Source organism: Mirounga angustirostris, unplaced genomic scaffold (genome assembly GCF_029215605.1).
Source record: "Mirounga angustirostris isolate CCGP_5_RB_7025 unplaced genomic scaffold, mMirAng1.0.hap1 SCAF_9, whole genome shotgun sequence".
Classification (NCBI taxonomy): Eukaryota; Metazoa; Chordata; class Mammalia; order Carnivora; family Phocidae; genus Mirounga; species Mirounga angustirostris.
The window spans coordinates 7,638,812-7,656,760 of NW_026991717.1; the positions used below are offsets into that span (position 1 = coordinate 7,638,812).

A 17,949-nucleotide genomic window follows, 5' to 3' on the forward strand; every position below is an offset into this window, starting at 1 on the left:
CTCCTTTAGGTGTAGGGTTAGGTTGTGTATTTGGGACCTTTCTTGTTTCTTGAGAAAGGCTTGTATTGCTATATACTTTCCTCTTAGGACTGCCTTTGCTGTATCCCAAAGATTTTGAATAGTTGTGTTTTCATTTTCATTTGTTTCCATGAATTTTTAAAATTCTTCTTTAAGTTCCTGGTTGACCCATTCATTCTTTAGTAGGATGCTCTTTTGCCTCCATATATTTGAGTTCTTTCCAACTTCCCTCTTGTGATTGAGTTCTAGTTTCAAAGCATTGTGGTCTGAAAATAGGCAGGGAATGATCCCAATCTTTTGGTACCAGTTGAGACCTGATTTGTGACCTAGGATGTGATCTATTCTGGAGAATGTTCCATGGGCACTAGAGAAGAATGTGTATTCTGTTGCTTTGGGATGGAATGTTCTGAATATATCTGTGAAGTCCATGAGTTCCAGTGTGTCATTTGAAGTCTTTATTTCCTTGTTGATCTTTTGCTTAGATGATCTGTCCATTTCAGTGAGGGGGGTGTTAAAGTTCCCCACTATTATTGTATTGTTGTCGATATGTTTCTTTGCTTTTGTTATTAATTGGCTTATATAATTGGCTGCTCCCATGTTAGGGGCATAGATATTTACAATTGTTAGATCTTCTTGTTGGACAGACCCTTTAAGTAGGATATAGTGTCCTTCCAATATGAGGAATTCTTAATCTCAGGAAACAAACTGAGCGTTGCTAGGGTGGTGGGGGTGGGAGGGATGGGATAGCTGGGTGATGGACATTGGGGAGGGTGTGGGCTATGGTGAGTGCTGTGAATTGTGTAAGACTGTTGAATCACAGACCTGTACCTCTGAAACAAATAATACATTATATGTTAAAAAAAAAAAAAAGAAGATAGTAGGAAGGGAAAAATGAAGGGGGGGAAATCGGAGGGGGAGATGAACCGTGAGAGACTATGGACTCTGAGAAACAAACTGAGGGTTTTAGAGGGGAGGGGGGTGGGGGGATGGGTTAGTCTGGTGATGGGAAACCGTATATGGCTCCCATTATATTTCCATGGGTGAATGCTGGCACACTTTTTCTGGAAAGTCCACATACTAAGTAGTTTCTGTCTTCTGTGATAGCTACTCAACCCTGTGGCTCTAATGCAGGCTCCGAGGGTGTATGAATTTTCTGTTGTTGCTGTAACAAATTACCCTAAACATTGTGGCTTACAAACACAAAAGTCTTGTCTTACACTGTGTAGCTTAGAACCAGCATGGTCCTCGCTGGGCTAAAAATCCAGGTGTCCACAGGGCTGGGGTCCCTTCTGGAGGCTCTAGGGGACAATTTGTTTCATTGCCTTTTCCAGCTTCTAGAGGCTGTGCACAGTCCTTGGCTTGTGGTGCCTTCCTCCTTCTTCAGAGCCAGCACATCCCAGGTCTTTTCCTTTCTCGCCTAGTCTCCTCTCTCTCTGACCTCTGTGTCCCCACCCCCTTCCACTTCTGAGGATGCTTGTGATTACCCTGGGGCCAGGGGATAATTAAGGATAATTTTCTCATCTCAAGGTCCACACTCTTAATTTCATCCTCATGGTCTCTTGTGTCACGGAAGTTGATCTATTCACAGATTCTGGGGACTAGGATGTGGACCTCTTTGGAGGACCATTATTCCACCTCAAACATGGGCCCAGACAACACATACATGAAGGGGTGTGGCTGTATTCCAAAAATCTACTTACAAAAACAGAGTGCTAGCCTGCAGACGATAGCTTGCTCACCCCAGCCCTCCATGATGAATGATTCTGCACCCAATTTCCAATGCATGGGTTTTTTTTTCCCCACACCACCAAGCAATTCTGGGACACCAGCTGGGTGTCCTACAATTGAACTCAATTCTGCCACTGTCTACCCAGAAACAGCATCTGAGCCCACTTCAGATGCCAGTCCCAAATCCAGATTCTTCCTGGTGCTTTTGACAACCTGTCTGTAAATCAGAGGTTCCCATGACCCCCTCCTTGGGTTCGATTAATTTGCTAGAGTGGCTCACAGAACTCAGGAAACTAATTTACTCACCGGATTACTGGTTTATTACAAAGGATATTAAAGAGTACAAATCAACAGCCGGATGAAGAGATATGTAAGGCCAGGTCTTGAACAAAGGAGCTTTTGTCCTTGTGGAGTTTGGCGTCTGGCCTGGTGGCACGTGGAAGTGTTCTGGTTCACCAGCCCAGGGCCCCCTTTTTTATGGGGTTTTTATGGGGCCTTTATCACATAGGCCTGTTTGACTCCATCGTTGGCCACTGGTGATGATTCAACCTCCACTGTCTCTCCCCTCTGCAGAAATCAGGGGGTGGGACTGAAAGTTCTAATCCTTTACCCATGGTTGGTTCCCCTGGCAACCAGCCCCCATCTTCAGGGGCTTTCCAAAAGTCACCTCATTTTCTGAAGCAATCTCAGGAGCTGAGGACAAGAGATAAAATATTATAACAAAAGATGCTCTCATTGTCTTACTGCTCAAGAAATTCTGAGGGTTTTGGCACCTGTGAGCCAAGAACCCTGGACCAAGAGCAAATACCTATTTCTTAACCACAACCATCATTTCTGTATGTTAGGTGGGGTGATATTTTTTGCTAGATGCTCGATGGAGAAGGTTCTGTGGTCCAATAAGGTTGAGACTCGGTAGGTCAGATCCTTCTCTTCATAAAGGCTCTGAGAAGTTCTGCAGTAAATAAGCCTATTTAATTGGTTTAAAACCACATTTTTCAAGCAACGTGAATTTTTTTTTCCCCTCATAATATCCATTAACATACTGCAGATCTCAGATTCCCGGGAACATTCTCTGGGAAACCCTGGTTCAGCACAGCACAGGGCCTTGTAGAAAAGCTGCCTCCAGTCTCCTGATCTAAGGTCAAGACACCAGTCACGTCACTTGAGATTTGATTAGAGAAAGCATTTTGGCTTCATTAAAGTTCATTAAATGAGCCATCCAGTGTAATTTAGCTGAATAAAAATGGCTCAAATGGCTTTAACCCCCATCCCCTTTTACAGCAATTTAATTGAGGGAAAAGCAAATATATCAATGATGTAGAAAAATATTTCTTGGTCTTCAAGAGGAACGTTGGGTGGCAGGCCCTGCTTCCTTGTCACAGGCACCGGATTTTAAGAGGTTGCTTGTAGAGACTTCTTGGTGGCTGCCAGCCGGCCTTGGGGATGAGATTGCATGGCACTTCCTTCCTTCCCATCCGTTCATCCCAAGGAGGTTGGTGGCAGCCACCTTCATGGCTCCTCATGGTGGGCTGCAGTCACTCCTGGTGTGCGGCTGACTGTGCACAAAGTTACAAGGTCAGGGTTAATGAAGAAGACATGCCCTGGGTCTTGGAGAAGTGGGCAGTAGACTGACAGCCTTCTCCTCCTCTGGTGTCAGTTGGTTCCTTTTCAGCAAACTCTGTGTGGGGTTGATGCTGCATGGGGTGGGGGGGTTCTCCTTTCTTGACCTTTCCTCCAGATTCTTCAGCAATTTCAAAGGAATCCTGGTACGGGGTGGCAGGGGAGGGAGTTGGCTGTTTCCAAGAAGGCTGAGGAGATGTTTCTTTTATGGGGAAAATGAAAGGAGGACAGACAGATTGCCAAGGGGACGTCAGATGTCATGGAAGGAAGAATTGTACCTTTCTTTCTTTTTTTTTTTTTTTAAAGATTTTATTTATTTATTTGAGAGAGAATGAGTGAGGGGAAGGGCAGCAGGGAGCCAGATGACTCGGGGCTCGATCCCAGGATCATGAGATCATGACCTGAGCCAAAGGCTGACACTTAACCTACAGAACCACCCAGGCGCCCCAAGAATTGCCCCTTTCAAAATGCTGCCTTCTTGGATGAAGGAAATAAGATTTAGATCATGATGGATGCAGCCAGCAAGCACAGCTCCTGGGAGCCTACAAGATGAGGAGGGGCTTGACCTCTGCTCTGTTCTGGTTAGCTGTGCTTGGTACTCTGAGCCCACACCATGTTCAGAACAGGGCCTTCTGCAAGCAGCGGAATGGAGCCTCTAGGAGAAGCCACCTTCGTCTTTGGGCTGCAGCTGAACACGCTCCTGATTCTCAGTGTTCTTTTTTTTTCTTTTCCTTTTCTTACTCCAAAGGGTTTATCGAGACAAGTTTCACATCCAAGTCCAGGGCAGAGGGGATGGGGCTTATAAACAGGAACCTGGAAGGGGGCCCAAGGGCTCAGGGTGGAACCCAAAAAAGAGTGTGAAATAAATAGAGGAAGAGGGTGGAGGGCCCAGGAGAGGAGACATAGACTGTCACACAGTGGTAACGATGTTGGGGGGGGGGCTCCATTAACATCCCATGTATTTATACAGATATAAGGGGAGTTGTGGGGGATCCGGGGCCCCCAGGTCTGGGAAGATGGAAAAGAGGGATCGAGGGTTCAAAGAGAGAACCTGGCACCTTCTGGCGATCCCTTACACACTCCAGTCCTGAAACATAACCTGCCCGCTGGGCCTGCCTCTGCCCATAGAAGAGGAGGCACTTCTAGACGTCAGCCACGCTATACATCCAGGCACTCTACAAGGTGTCCCAGCTTCAGGACCACTTGTGAATGGGGCTTAGTGTCCCCTCCTCAAGTCTCAGCCCCCAGGGATATGGTGCCTTTGGGGCAACAGAGGAATTCATCTGGTTGCCTTTTCTTGGCAACAGGGTCCATCTTGAGTGACCCTCTGGTTGGAAGTAGGGTTGGACAAGGTGGAGGGTGACATCCTCCCCGATCATGGGTTCTATCCTGCTGCAGTTGGTTGTCCCCTTCAGGAAGGTCATGGGACTGCTTCCCATGCTGAGATGTTTAGCCTGGGAGGACCCGTGTTCACCAAGGGGTTAAGGGCAGGAAGGGCCATTTCAGCCCTATCCTTCCTGTGGGTCCGGTTTTGGCCATCTGCGTGTCTGGCTCCCTGTTCCCAGAGCACCCAGTAGCTGCATCATCATTGTTCATTACTCTGGGCCCCAGAGTCTGGGCTGCGAGAGAGCCAGCAATGCAGGACAGAATTAATGGCTTTGTTCGGTAGTCTCGGATGACGGCTACAGGAGCAATGTCACAGAGCTTGATTTTGGGAAAGTGACGCCTCATCTCATAAAATCTTGCTCGCCAAATTAATTCCAGGGGTCAGGTGGCTGGGAAACTGGCCATTGACCCAGGCAAAAGTCAGAGATGGGGGATAATGGATCTGTCAGGGAGGAAGCTTCCGGAAGACGTTGCTGTGGGGCCTAGAGGCAGGATGGTTCTTAACTCCACCCTTGAGTCTGATGAGCGGGATGACCAGCCCATCAATTACAGGTGGCAGGTGAATACAGATGAGGCACTAGCTGGGAAGAAGATCAGGGGCAGTGAGTTCTGAGAGGGCGGTGAGTCCGTCAAAGCCCCGCCTCTCAGCGTCCCCATGTTCCTGCACCATGAGTATTTATAAATGCCCGTGAGGGCAGGGTGGCCAGAGGCGTGCCCTGCATGTCTTGTGGTGGCTGTGTGTTTGCCTTACTTGTCTTGTGTGTATGTTTGTCGCTGGGGCTGCAGGCTTCTCTCGCGCGTCTCTGGCGGGGCACTGCGTACGTGCACGGTCGCACAGGATGTATGCACTGCGTTCCTCCAGGGACTCGCGTGGCGCGGTGCCGCGCGCTCTGGCAACACACGCCGAGGGGCGTGTGCGCGTACCTGGGAGTTTACACGTCTGTGTGTTGGTTGCGAACATTCCTGGGGGTGTGGCTTGTTCCTTGTTGACGGAGTCTTTGCGTTAAGGCCACTCAGACCCGTCCAGCTCGACCGCGGAGATGAGAGTAACACCCACTCGGTGCGGTTGCCGTATATATTAAACGAGGTCACGGATATAAAAGTGCTGAACACAGTAGCTGGTGCTTAGTAATCAGCCCTTGGTGAATGGCGGCTGTTGGCTGTGCAGGGAGGCAGGGAGGTGTGAGCACAGGTGAGTAGCCCCCGTCTGCAGGAGGAGTAAGGGCAGGCTTTCCCTCCAACGGCAGAATATGGTCTGTGTGCCTGGGAGGCGGCTGGGGCGGAGAGGAGTTTGTCGGCCTGGACACAGCCCGTCAGTCCTGCAGCGGCCGCTCCATCTGGCCGAAGAGCTGGAGGAATCCAGGGGCCCTTTCTCTTCCTGGTGGGGCTTGGTGGGCGTGGCAGGAAGGAGCTGCAGCCCAGACACCCCCAGGAGAACAGGGCCCACCTCCCCCTTACCGAATGTCCCAGGCCCCCTCCCCACCTCCAACTTGCAATAAGGAGATAATGCTATTTCTTATTCTTTATTTGCCCAGAATGCCTGTTATTTTCTTTCTTCTAGAATCCAATTTTCTCATGACATTTCTGCCTAATGTAGCAAAACATGACCTTTGTGAAAGGACATTGCTGGCAGCCTGATCCTGGCCTCGGGCTCCCCCGGAACCCCCTGGCACACACTCCCAGGCTGGTCCTCCCTCGCAGATGGGCAGGATCCCTACTTGACCTGCATTACTCCTGTTTCCCTGCTTCTCACTGCGGGGGCGGGGGGGGGGGCTGCTTCTGAGGGCTTTGCGAATCTGGAGTTCCTGGCTGCAGACTCTCATGGGGTGCTGCTCAGTTTTAGAACTGGGGGTTCTGTTCAAGAAGGTGCTGGAGTGAGGAGGAGACCTCATGGCGGGCGGGCCTGTGTGACCTTGCCTGCCATTGCTTCGGTTGTGCATAGAGAGTGAGCTGGGAGAACAGACCAGAAGACTTCTATCTGCATGAAGGCTTCTACCTTCGCTCACATTTGCTGAAACCTCACAGAGGCTCAGGGTAATGGGGACTCAAGTGTGGTACCGAAACCCAGTGTCCTTGTCCCCGAGGTCTGAGCTCCAGATGCAAACCCTAGTGTAAAGCCAGCCACTCGCTAGGCATGTGCACCTGATCCCCGCTCCACCCTCCTGAGCAGGAGGTGGGTCAGGGGAGCTGTGCCCCAGTGGTGTCCTTAAGTGGCCACCATGCAGGCCTTCCTTTATCACCCCTTTCCTCTGATCAGCGGGGCATGGAGGAAGTTTGCAGGCACAAGACAGTCTGTGGGTAGGGGTTTTGGGAAGCTGAGCATGTGGACAGGTTAAGGTTTAAGAGCTTTTGGTGATTCTCATGCATTAGAGCTCTTCCTTCTGCGGGCAGGAAGCGGGGTATGGGGGTGTCTACCCTAGACAGCGCTGTGCGGACTGGAGGACTCTGTAAGGAGAGTGCTGGGCGCAGGGGAAGTGGAACAGGAAGCCTCGGGACCTCTACCTGTGGTCCCCTTCCTTTGTCCATCAGTCCCCTGCACCCACAGAAAGGGGGCTGCCTTTCTAACCTAGTCACCAGCTGTCACCAAGGGTGCGGCCGCCTCCAATGCGAAGGGGAAGCCCTGTCCCTTAGGTGGTCCTTGTGTGTGCCGTCTGTTCCCCGTGAAAGCTCTACGTGCCGTCTGTGATCCCACCAGCCTGGACGTCCCCTATGACCGCCAGACCCAAGTATCCAGCAGGCTAGTTGATTTCTCTCTCTGGATATCTCAAACTTAGTATTGCAAGGGGAGGCTCATGATCTGAACCCCAGATAGGACCCTTTTACAGCCTTCCTGGTCTCATTAAATGATCTGGCTGCTTGCCTGGTTGCTGGCATCTTCCTCCCTCCCTCCCAGACCCAATCCAATAGGAGGTTCTGGTGGCGTTCTCCCCACCGTCCCCTCCCCCCCCGCCCTCCTCTTGAAATCCACCTGCTTCATTATCTCTAATCCCCTTCCTCAGTACTGCAGCAGCCTCCTAATTGGTCTGCCAGCTTCCAGTCTTGGTCTCTTACTTTAAGAAATGGTGATTAGATTATGCCACTTCCCTACTTAAAGCCATCCAGTGCCTTCTCATTGCTCCTTAAAATAAAATCCAAGGTCCTCACCATGGCCAGCAAGGTGGTTGTGGCTGTCCCTTCTCCTCCTTACCCCGGACCACTCTCCCTTACCTCCTTCCCCACCGGCCCTCTCTCTGCCTTGCGCCCACTGCCCAGAACACCCCAATGCTGGCACTGGCTCATTCTCGCTCTGGCCTCAGCTCGATGCTACCCTCTTGGAGGGCGCCACTCTAAGCACCTGCATAAAGGAGCTGTCTCCCTCTCCTACATCAGTGATGACATCACTTTGTACCCTTCCTTCTATTCATGGCAAACTGCAGTTCTCTTGCTTATTCATTTGTAACTTGAATGTAGGTTTCACAGGGACCTTCTCATTTGTCCACCCTTCATTCCCCCAAGTAACCTGTACTTGGTTCCTCCCCCAAGTATCTGCTGTAGAAATCAGCTAAGTAGAGGTGCGTGCGTAAGTGTATGTGTGTGCGTATAAACAAGAGTCTGCACTTGTGTTTATCACCCGCGTGTTTAATCGACACCAATGCACACATGCTTGTGTGTGTGTGTGGATAGAGTTTGACCTGTGTGGCATCCGATCTCATCAGTGCGGGAGTAGTGTTCCTGCAGGGGGGTCACGTCCACTCCAGCCCTGTCTCACTGCTGCCTTGAAGGGCTGTTACCACATCAAAAGTTGTTTGTTGAGCCTGGCAACGTGATCACCGTGGGCGTGTTTCTTCTATTACTTGGAAGACTAATGGCTACTCCTTTCCCCTGTACATCCTAATGAAAACAATTAAATAGCCATTAGAGGAGAACAGAAGTGTGAACAAAAGGCTTATGTCTTGATCGTGGATGGGTCTCTTTGCTGGGGGAGGGACTGGGTAGAAGAAATTGTAGGTGACCTGCAGGGTTTTTTCCCACTATTGTGAATGTTAAGAATGCTTGTTGGTAAAAGGGGACATAGTTTCACTTATGCAAGATGAGTAAGTCCTAGAGATGTACAGTACGGCATAGTGGGTCATTAACAATACTGGATTGTATACCTAAAAATGTGTTAAGAGGTTGTATCTTATATTAATGGTTATACCAAAAATAGAGGGGGGGGGAGGAAATTTTTTAAGTTGATGGTTAAGTTTATGGCATTGCTTATGGCGACAATTTCATGGGTATACACTTACCTTGAAATTCATCAAAATGTATACATTAAATATGCACAGTTTTTTTTAATGTCCGTGACACCTCAATAATAAAAATGAAGAAGAACGCTTGTTGGCTTGTGTATCTTGAGAGCTCTGACCCCCTGTGGGAGGGTGGCTTCCAGAAGGTTCCCTGAACCTTTATTTGTGATGAGAGGATGTGGGAAAATGACCAACAATTATTATTATTATTTTTTAACATTTGTAAAATCTCTCCCTTTCCTTTTCTTGAAATCCTTTCCCAACCTGATCTGGGGCCTTGACTCCTGGCAGATACATCGTTAGCAGGATGGAACAAGGGAGAAGAACAACAAAGCCAGGCTCCCGTGAAGTAACCAAGCTTCCTACCAAGAGCATTACTTATGCCAGATCTGTCCCTTAATTTCCCCTTTATCTGTCACTCTTGCAGAAACCTGTCGAGTAACCGGCTCACCACGCTCTCATGGCAGCTTTTCCAGAGGCTGAGTCTTCGGGAATTGTAAGTTCGGTCTTAGTGGTAGAGTGGTGGTAGAGGCTGGGTGGGGAGAAATGTGGGGTGGTGGAGCCACCTAAGGTTGGGCATGCACTTGAAGGGGCTCCTTGGGTTGGGTGATGTGGAGTGTACCATGTTCAGTGAGAGCAAAGCATGCTCTTTGTTGTTCGATTTTCTGATGCTCTTTCTGGCACATTTCTGAAGAAGACCGGAATCTTGTCTCTGAGCAGGACCTGGTTCTGTGATCTGTAGGTAACTAGTAATAATAGTATTTATGTTTATGATACTACAGAGTACTTCAATTTATAATAAATAACATTCATAATATATGATTTTATGGAGATTATCAGGTGTGCTTTCATTTACATGACCTTAGATTTATCATCATGAAAAAAATAGATTTATCATCATGAGCATTATGGGAGAGAGGTATTTCTTCATTTTAAGGTAAGGGTTCTGAGCCCCCAAAAGGCACATGAGACACAGCCAGGATTGCATTGTTAGGGACTGGCCGACTTAGGACTTGAACCCAGGCCTCCTTACTTCCGATTGCATGTCCTTTCCATTCCTCATAATCTTTTGTCAGCCTATTTGGCTTGCGTTTGGGCATCCCGATGGTGGGGGCTGGGAGGCAAGTCCATATATTTATTCAATCTGCCTGTGGACTGTTTGGCCTTGCTACCTTCCAAGGCTGATCGATTCACCCCTATCCCCTCCAGCCATTGTGTGCAAACCCTTGTTGGATGCATGAGTGAAAATTCCTGACCACTGCTGGAAAAAATAAGTCGTGTTGATGTGTGAGTCATCAGGGTCATCTCTGTGCATGAAGGACAGCATGTTATGTTGAGGGAACAAATCAAGGAATAAATTGGAAAGGAACTGAGGCGTGGATGAAATTAGGGAGTCAGGGTTCCAGAGACACTGCTCATGTGTTCCCTTTTACTTAGTGACTCAGATCCAAATTCACTGAATGGAGATTGCTTTACTATCTTTACCAAGAGGCAGTAGCCTTGGATCTCTGCCCATGCTGTTGGCCTTTCAACTTGTCTCCCCTCCACCTGGGAAGACCTGAGTTCACGGATGAGTCAAGATCCTAGCTTTTCCAACCCAGCTGGTCAGGGAGGGGAATATTTACATCCAGTGACCCAATAGCCCAATACTCTGTGATGGCCTTATATACCCTACTTATCCTCATGGACCTGAGTGCCCCTGATTCTTTGAAAGGCCATTCTAGGGCCGGGAAGTACGGAGGTGATCTCAACAGTGTTGGAGAGTTTAGGATAGTACTGCTATGGGTTGTCTTCCTTTCTTAGGATTTTACTGCTCCTTCTGGGCCACTCCTCTGGTGTGGCCACAGTAGATATAGTGACCACAGTTCTTTAGCCACATAGGGCTTAGGTACATCGATTAAAAACCACCTGAGCTTGGAAAAAGGTAAATATATACTTATTTGTTTCTACAACACTGAAAACCTAGACGATGTCACAGACGTCACTGACAGCTAAACGTCCGACCATTAGACTTGATGCATTGTATTCATTCCCATCTTTGTAGGTGGAAAAAACCTTAGCACTAAATGAACAGGACTGCTAAGATCACTACTAACAACGATTTCTGAGATCTGACTCCATGCCAGGCACTGTGCCAAGCAATCTCTCGAATTATGTACATTCTTATTTAATTCTTGTAATAATTTATCGAGTAGGAATTACTACTATCACTTCACATTCAGGGACACTGAGGTACTTAGCAAGGTTAAGTATCTTGTTTCGGGTTACCCATTAGCCAAGTGGTAGCGTATGGACTCAAGGTCTTGACCACTCTGCTTAGCTGTCTCTCAGCCTCTTAAAACCTGTTTCCAATTCAAGGGTCGGGTCTACAATAATTCTCAAAAAGTGCATGATTCTTACGTTGCCCTAGATCTGATCAGGGGCTCTGCCGTAAAGGAGCTAACTGGGGGCTCTCTTTCTTGGGAGTCTCATGTCTGCTTCTCCCGGAATGCCTCCCCCTCCATCTGTAGGTGGCGAGGGACAGCATCTCTCTGGGGGACCTCTGGGGTCTGCAGTTGGCTGAAATATTGAGAAAACGTTCAGTGCTCCTTCTAAAAAAATCACTGGACGTGAAATCAATGCTGTGTTGCCCTGGTGACCTGTTTCGTGAAGTTTCAGAAACAGTTGTTCCGTGGCTATATATTTAAAGAAAATGTCAGATTTATCTCAGAGGATCATGGGATTCTGTATTCATCTTTGCCCGGGATCGATACACCGGTGAGCTAGATGTGACTTATGGCAGAATGAAGACATTCCCTCCAGTGTGAGTCAGTGTGTGAGGGCCGCCATGTCCCAGGGTATTTTACTTCTGTCGTATTGTTAAATAAGAAAAAAATTACATTGGAAAATAAAGAAGCCCCCCTCTAAGGAGCACTTGCCCTGGTAGGGGTCTATTTTTTTGAGGAGGAATTAAATGTTCAGAGTGGAAAATCTATCTTTTGGCTGGAGGGGCCTCATGTTGGCTCTTCACTGTGGCTATGATTAAAATCCAAACAATCCCAGTTCCTGGCAAATGGAAGGGGGGTTAGTATTTTCTTGTCCGGCTTCCTGATTAGTCCACATAGCGCCATCTGCCACGAGCCTTCTAGACTGCCAGGGTCTGCCCAATGGAGCCTGTGGGCTGGGGTATGGGGATGGGTTGGGTATTTCCAGGAAGAAAGAATCTTGGCCCTGGAGGAGAGAGGTCAGGGGGAGATGGCTTTCTGTGCCGTGATGGCCAGAAGATCACAAAGCCAGAGTGTGAGGCTTTGAGCCACCTTCTGCAGGAATAGAAGGGGCAAGCTAGGGTCTTCTGTGATTTCTCAGCACATTTCATTCTGTCTACCCCAACCAGACCCTCCCCCTGGAGGATCCTTGATACAAGAACGGATGCTGTTGGGATTCTCCATCGGAAAGGCTGAGTATCTATGACCTTCTCAATAGTAGAGATGGAGACAAAAGAGCCGTATATTGAGCACCTATTATGAACAAAGTCCCATGGGAGGTATCATTATAATCAGTTTTACGAATGAGGGATTGAGGCTTGCCCAAGTTAAACAACTGGTCCAAGATCACAGAGCTTATCAATGGTAATGGGAATTCATATTATGATAATTAGCATTACTACCATCCAGGTCTGCTGTTTCCAAAGACCAGTGCTCTTTCCTTAAACAACTCAGCAAACTTCCTCTGCCCCCCAATACTTGCTGTCTCCTTCTGGAAACCACTCTCATAATGGTGGCTTCCTGAGGAGAATCACTGAGGAAAAAAAAAAACCCAGACAAGTTAGCATCTCAGAGCCCTGGCCATGTGCTGGAGGCTTCCCTTACTCATTTCTCACTTCCGTTTGTCAGATGAAAGATAAGGTCTTGGCTGAACACCTGGCCCATTGCCCCTCACCAGTCCAGGCTGTGTTTCTCTTATTGAGAGAACTGGAAGCATCCTTCAGGACTCCTTTTGGAGTACTTCGCACTGTATCAGTGGCAGGATTTTGCAGAAATTTGAGTTGGCATTGCACGGTTGCTCTCAGAGGTTTCTGGTTATAGCAAGATGGTGTTTTTTGTTTTTTTTTTTTTTTTCCTTACAGAGAAAACTGGAACTGTCTGTCCAGAAATCAGAGCAGGAATCAAAGAGATTGTCTTAGAGATAAAGAATGAATTAGAAAGAAAAGAAGCTTGGGTTCTGAATCCCATGATGTAATTTGCAAAGGCAAGAGGCACCAGAGGATATAAACCCACAATGCAGAAACCTTCCAGAAATACCCTAAGGACCATTGGTGTATCTTGAACAGGCTTCTCTTAATACCCTGCACGCACAGAGCAGACATGATTAAAACAGATTGGAATATTTCATTTTCTTAAAGCAAAGTGATAATTACCTCTGGTATAATTTGCAGATTTAATCAACTTGGTAAAATATTAACTTGGTATCGGGGATGGGTTTGGGCTGATCCTGGCACTTTCTTTTCTCCCAGTCTTGGCCATGACCGCTTTCCACGGCTCTCAGAGAAGTCCCTGAACGATCGTGTTAATAATAGTGTTACTATAATAATAATTTCTGGTCTCTTTATAGCCCCTTTCAATTCACAAAGCATGTTATCATGTATTATCGCTAATCCTCATATTAACTTTGTTCGGGAAGAGGGTCGAGCGCAATTACCCCCATTTTACAGAAGTTAAAGCAGAACCTTGGGGAAGAAGTTACTGGCCATATTAGCTTCCTAGGGTTGCCTTGACAAATCACGACAAATTTGGAGGCTTCGAACCATAGAGAGTGACTCTCTACTCTTCTGGAGGTCAGAAGGCCAAAACTAAGGTGTCACAGGGCTATTCTCCCTTCAGGAGGCTCTCAGGAAGAATCTTTGCTTACCCTTTCTGGCTTCTGGTGGCCCCTGGTGTCCTTGGCTTGGGTCAATGCCACCCCCATCTCTGCCTCTGTCTTCACATAGCTGTGCTCCCCGTCTCTGTGTCTTTGGCTTCTCCCCTCCTCTCTCTTATAAGGACACCTGTCATTGGATCTGGGGCCCACCCTAAATCCAGAATGATCTTGTCCCATGATCATCCCGTGATCCTTCATTTGATCACATCCACAGAAGACTATTTCTTTTTTTTTTTTTAAGATTTTATTTATTTGCGAGAGAGAGAATGAGAGACAGAGAGCATGAGAGGGAGGAGGGTCAGAGGGAGAAGCAGACCCCCTGCCGAGCAGGGAGCCCGATGCGGGACTCGATCCCGGGACTCCAGGATCATGACCTGAGCCGAAGGCAGTCGCTTAACCAACTGAGCCACCCAGGCGCCCCGAAGACTATTTCTAAGTAAGGCCACATTCGCACGTCTTGGGGGTGAGGACTTGCCCAGATCTTTCGGGGGAGACACAATTCAGTGCACTAGCTTTGCCCGGTGTGATCGCTGGCTCCACTCAAACCTGTTGTTTGTGCACTTCTTCTGCCATTGTGTTATTTTCTCTGGGAGGCCAGTGGCGATCATCACTTGGACCTCTGGACAGGCTTCCCTGGTTGACCGTAGATCTACACCCCTTCCCCATTTTCTGCGGCCAGCCCCAGGATTGCCATGGCAGCGGCAGTGCTGTGGAGGGGAGAAGGAAGCCAGAGGATGTCTGGAGGGGAACCAGTGTTTTCTACATACACTGCCATGGCCTTGGCCGTGCAGCGAGGCGTCTGTGTGTGCCTGGATGGGGCTGAGTTAATCTGTGGGACGCCCCTAGGGCCCTGCGATTAGGCCCCAGGCCATGCTGGGGCAAGGGCTGGGTGTGAGTTAAGCTCTGCCCTGAAGCAGCTGCTGCTGTATTATTCATGGGGCCGCCTGCATTATTGATGGGGCAGGGAAGCCTGACTTCAGGCTCCTCGACACAGCGCCCGGAGCCCTGGCCGAAAGCCCCTCTTCGAGACACCTGACTTGCTGGAAGAACAGGTGGCATCATGTAGACTGAGGGCTGCCCTTCTCTGCTTCTGGCCCACCTTCCTGAACCCTCTCTCGTCAGGATGTGAAGGCTACGGTAGGTCTGCTCGGTGGGATGCCCAGGGCACCCGTCTTCAGACTCAGCATGCTTTCTGTTGTGTGTGTGCGTCTTGCCATCTAGGAGGAAAGTCCCAAGGGAGAGGGGAAAAGCTAAGGTTTCTGTGCGGTTTTCAGGAGACTGTGGTGTGGAGGAAGGGCCGGGTCTCGTGGGGCATCCCTTCTACGGGACCAAGTCCTAGGGGAAAAGGATGGAAGGGAACAAAAAGCCGTTAATGTGCTTGTGTCTAGACGTGTCATCCCACCTGATTCTCCCACCAGCCTCAGCACGCTTTGGCACTTTCAGCCCTGCAGGGGCCACCAAGAAGTCGGGGGACACAGCTGTGTGGGGCTTCGGGCAGGCAGGACTCAATAAAGCACATGGAGCAGACCAGCCCAGCCCCTCACTTGCTGATCTTTTCCACTGAGGTGGATAATTTGTATTTTTACAACTACTTCATAACGAATGACCACATTTGTCAAGCGAGCATGTGGGAAAACCCCGGCTGACCTGGTTCAGTTTGCATATATGCAAACATCTGGACCCTCAGTATCTTTCCAGCGGGGCTGCCCGGCCTCCCCTTGCCGCCCTGTGATGTGAATGCAAGCACAGATCCACGTCCTCAGGCCTTCCTGTCCTCCACACACTGGGCAGCCTAGTTTGACCTTCTGCTTTTCCCGAGGAAGCCATCAGCCGCCTCCCCCACTTACTCCGATGGGAGGGTTCAATGGGGTGGTGCGTGGAGGGCATTCCACATGGTGTTGGGTATGTGGTAGGTGCGACGCAAATGTCATTCCATTTTTATTTCTTCGCTCTCACTTTCTCCTGCCTGCTTGTTTTCTCTCCTCTCTGTCCATTGTCTCAGCCATGGTGCCATCTTGCCTTCCTGCCTGGGGCAGACGCCTCCAAGACTTCCGGGCCTCACGCTTCACCTTCCTCCTCTAGGACCTCATCCCGATTCCTCATACACTGAGCCTCTTCCTTTCCATTGGTTCCTTCTCTTCTGTTTTCCGCTAAAGACACGTCTCCCCTCCATTGATTTCCAGTCTCCTGGAGCTTAAAACCTCGGTGTCATCCTCCAGTCTTCCCTTTCGCCTCCAACAAAGCCCCAAATACCACCTTGTCTTCTTTACCACGTCTGTTCCATCTTTCCTTCCCTCTCCCCTGCTTTTACCAGTCTCCTCTAGACCCTTATTAATGTGTCAGCAGTTCTCAAGTGGGGGTCCAGGGTTCCGTGGGGTCCCCAAGACCCTACTGGGGAGACCACGAGGTAGAATCTGAGACATTACTTGCCCTTTTCACTCCCATTCCCCCGAAGGCGTGTAGTGGAGTTTTCCAGAGGCCGCTTGACTTGTGATAACACCGTCACTCTGGTGACGAATGGGACATTGTGCTGATGTGGTGTTGTGTTTTAAAATTTTCTCTTTGAATTCCAAAATGGTAAAGAGGGGTAGGTGTAATCTACATACACAAACGCTCTTTGAGGCCCCTAGTAATTTTTTTTTTTTTAAAGATTTTTTATTTATTTATCTGAGAGAGAGAATGGGAGACAGAGAGCATGAGAGGGGGAGGAACAGAGGGAGAAGCAGACTCCCCGCCGAGCAGGGAGCCCGACGCGGGACTCGATCCCGGGACTCCAGGATCATGACCTGAGCCGAAGGCAGTTGCTTAACCGACTGAGCCACCCAGGCGCCCCCCCAGTAATTTTTAAGAGTAAAAAAGAGTTCTGAGACCAGAAAGCTCGAGATCAGTGACCTTGAGGCTGCCGACCTCCACTACCCGTGCGTGAATGAGGGAAGACGCCCCGTCTGGGTGCATGTAGACCCGTGGCAGGCACCCGGTCTGGTCAAGGCGTGCGAGTCAAGGGTTTCATCCCCCATTCATCCCTTCGCCTGGGTGCTTTGAGAAATGCACACACTTCATGCACCATACTGTTGGATAACTCTTCTTACAGACCTGCTTCGCTCACATCATTGTGAGCTGCAAGGGCCTCACTGGCTCCCATTGCCCCCTGCATGAATTCCAAGCTTGTTGATGTTTGATGTGGCCGTGAACGTCCCTCACCATCTGGCTTCCACTCTCCCTTCCAGCTGTATTTCCCAGCGCTCCTCAACATGGACTCTGTGCCACAGCACAGCTTTTCTTTCCTGTTTTCCTATCTCAGCCTCCAGCGTCGCCATGAACTCTTCCCCTGGTCTCTGCCCAGGAGCCGCAGAGTTGGGGGTCGTGCTGACTCCTCTGCATCTCTCCTCACACCCAGCAGTGCCTTGCATGGGATAGACAGGGTGGAGAGCGTGTGGGGTCTGGAGTCCAGCAGGCTGAGGCTTGCAGCCCTGCTTTGTCGCACCCCCAAGCCCAGGGACTTTGAGCACGTGACTTAACCCCTCCGAACATACAAGGGGGGGTCCCTCTTCTGGACAGGGACAGTGCTGGCTGTCTCCTAGGGCGGCTGTGGGAAGCAGATGCTCCGTGAAAGCTAGGTCTCTTCTCCTTTTCTGAAAGAGTGCAGGGAAAAGCCAGCCTACTTTTAGACCGAGGGGGTATCATGCAAAGGTGTTGGCACCTTCTACCTGTGGTGTCCCACTGGCTGGGACACACTGATTCTTCCTCCAGGCTCTCACTTTTTCCTGAAAGCTGATCAGTTCTGATGTATGCCTAACTGCTTCGGAATTCTATCCCTTGTCCAGAATATCCTGGGCCTTAGTGCCCCTCCTGCTGGGCACCAAGAGATTCGTCTCTTTTCTGGTCCAGCAAGAGAACCATGTTCCTCCTACTGATCCAGGAATTTAGATTTATTGGGTGCCCTTTACTTGAAGAGTCTTACATCAGTGAATGCCATTCATTGTCCCCCTAATGGGATAAGCCCATTTAGAAGGGCAGGGACTTGCTCTCAGTC

General features: G+C 49.3%; 1 protein-coding gene across 3 annotated transcripts in view; it reads left to right on the forward strand.

Annotated features, from left to right (window-relative positions):
• The window catches only part of NTRK3 (neurotrophic receptor tyrosine kinase 3), a 380,910-nt gene that overhangs the window by 107,267 nt on the left and 255,694 nt on the right, over positions 1 to 17,949 (forward strand). For all 3 annotated transcript variants that reach the window (XM_045899437.3, XM_045899438.3, XM_045899439.3), the window contains one exon: positions 9,448 to 9,516. In XM_045899437.3, coding sequence (XP_045755393.2) covers positions 9,448 to 9,516 — 69 coding nt within the window. The remainder of the gene's footprint in view (positions 1 to 9,447; positions 9,517 to 17,949) is intronic.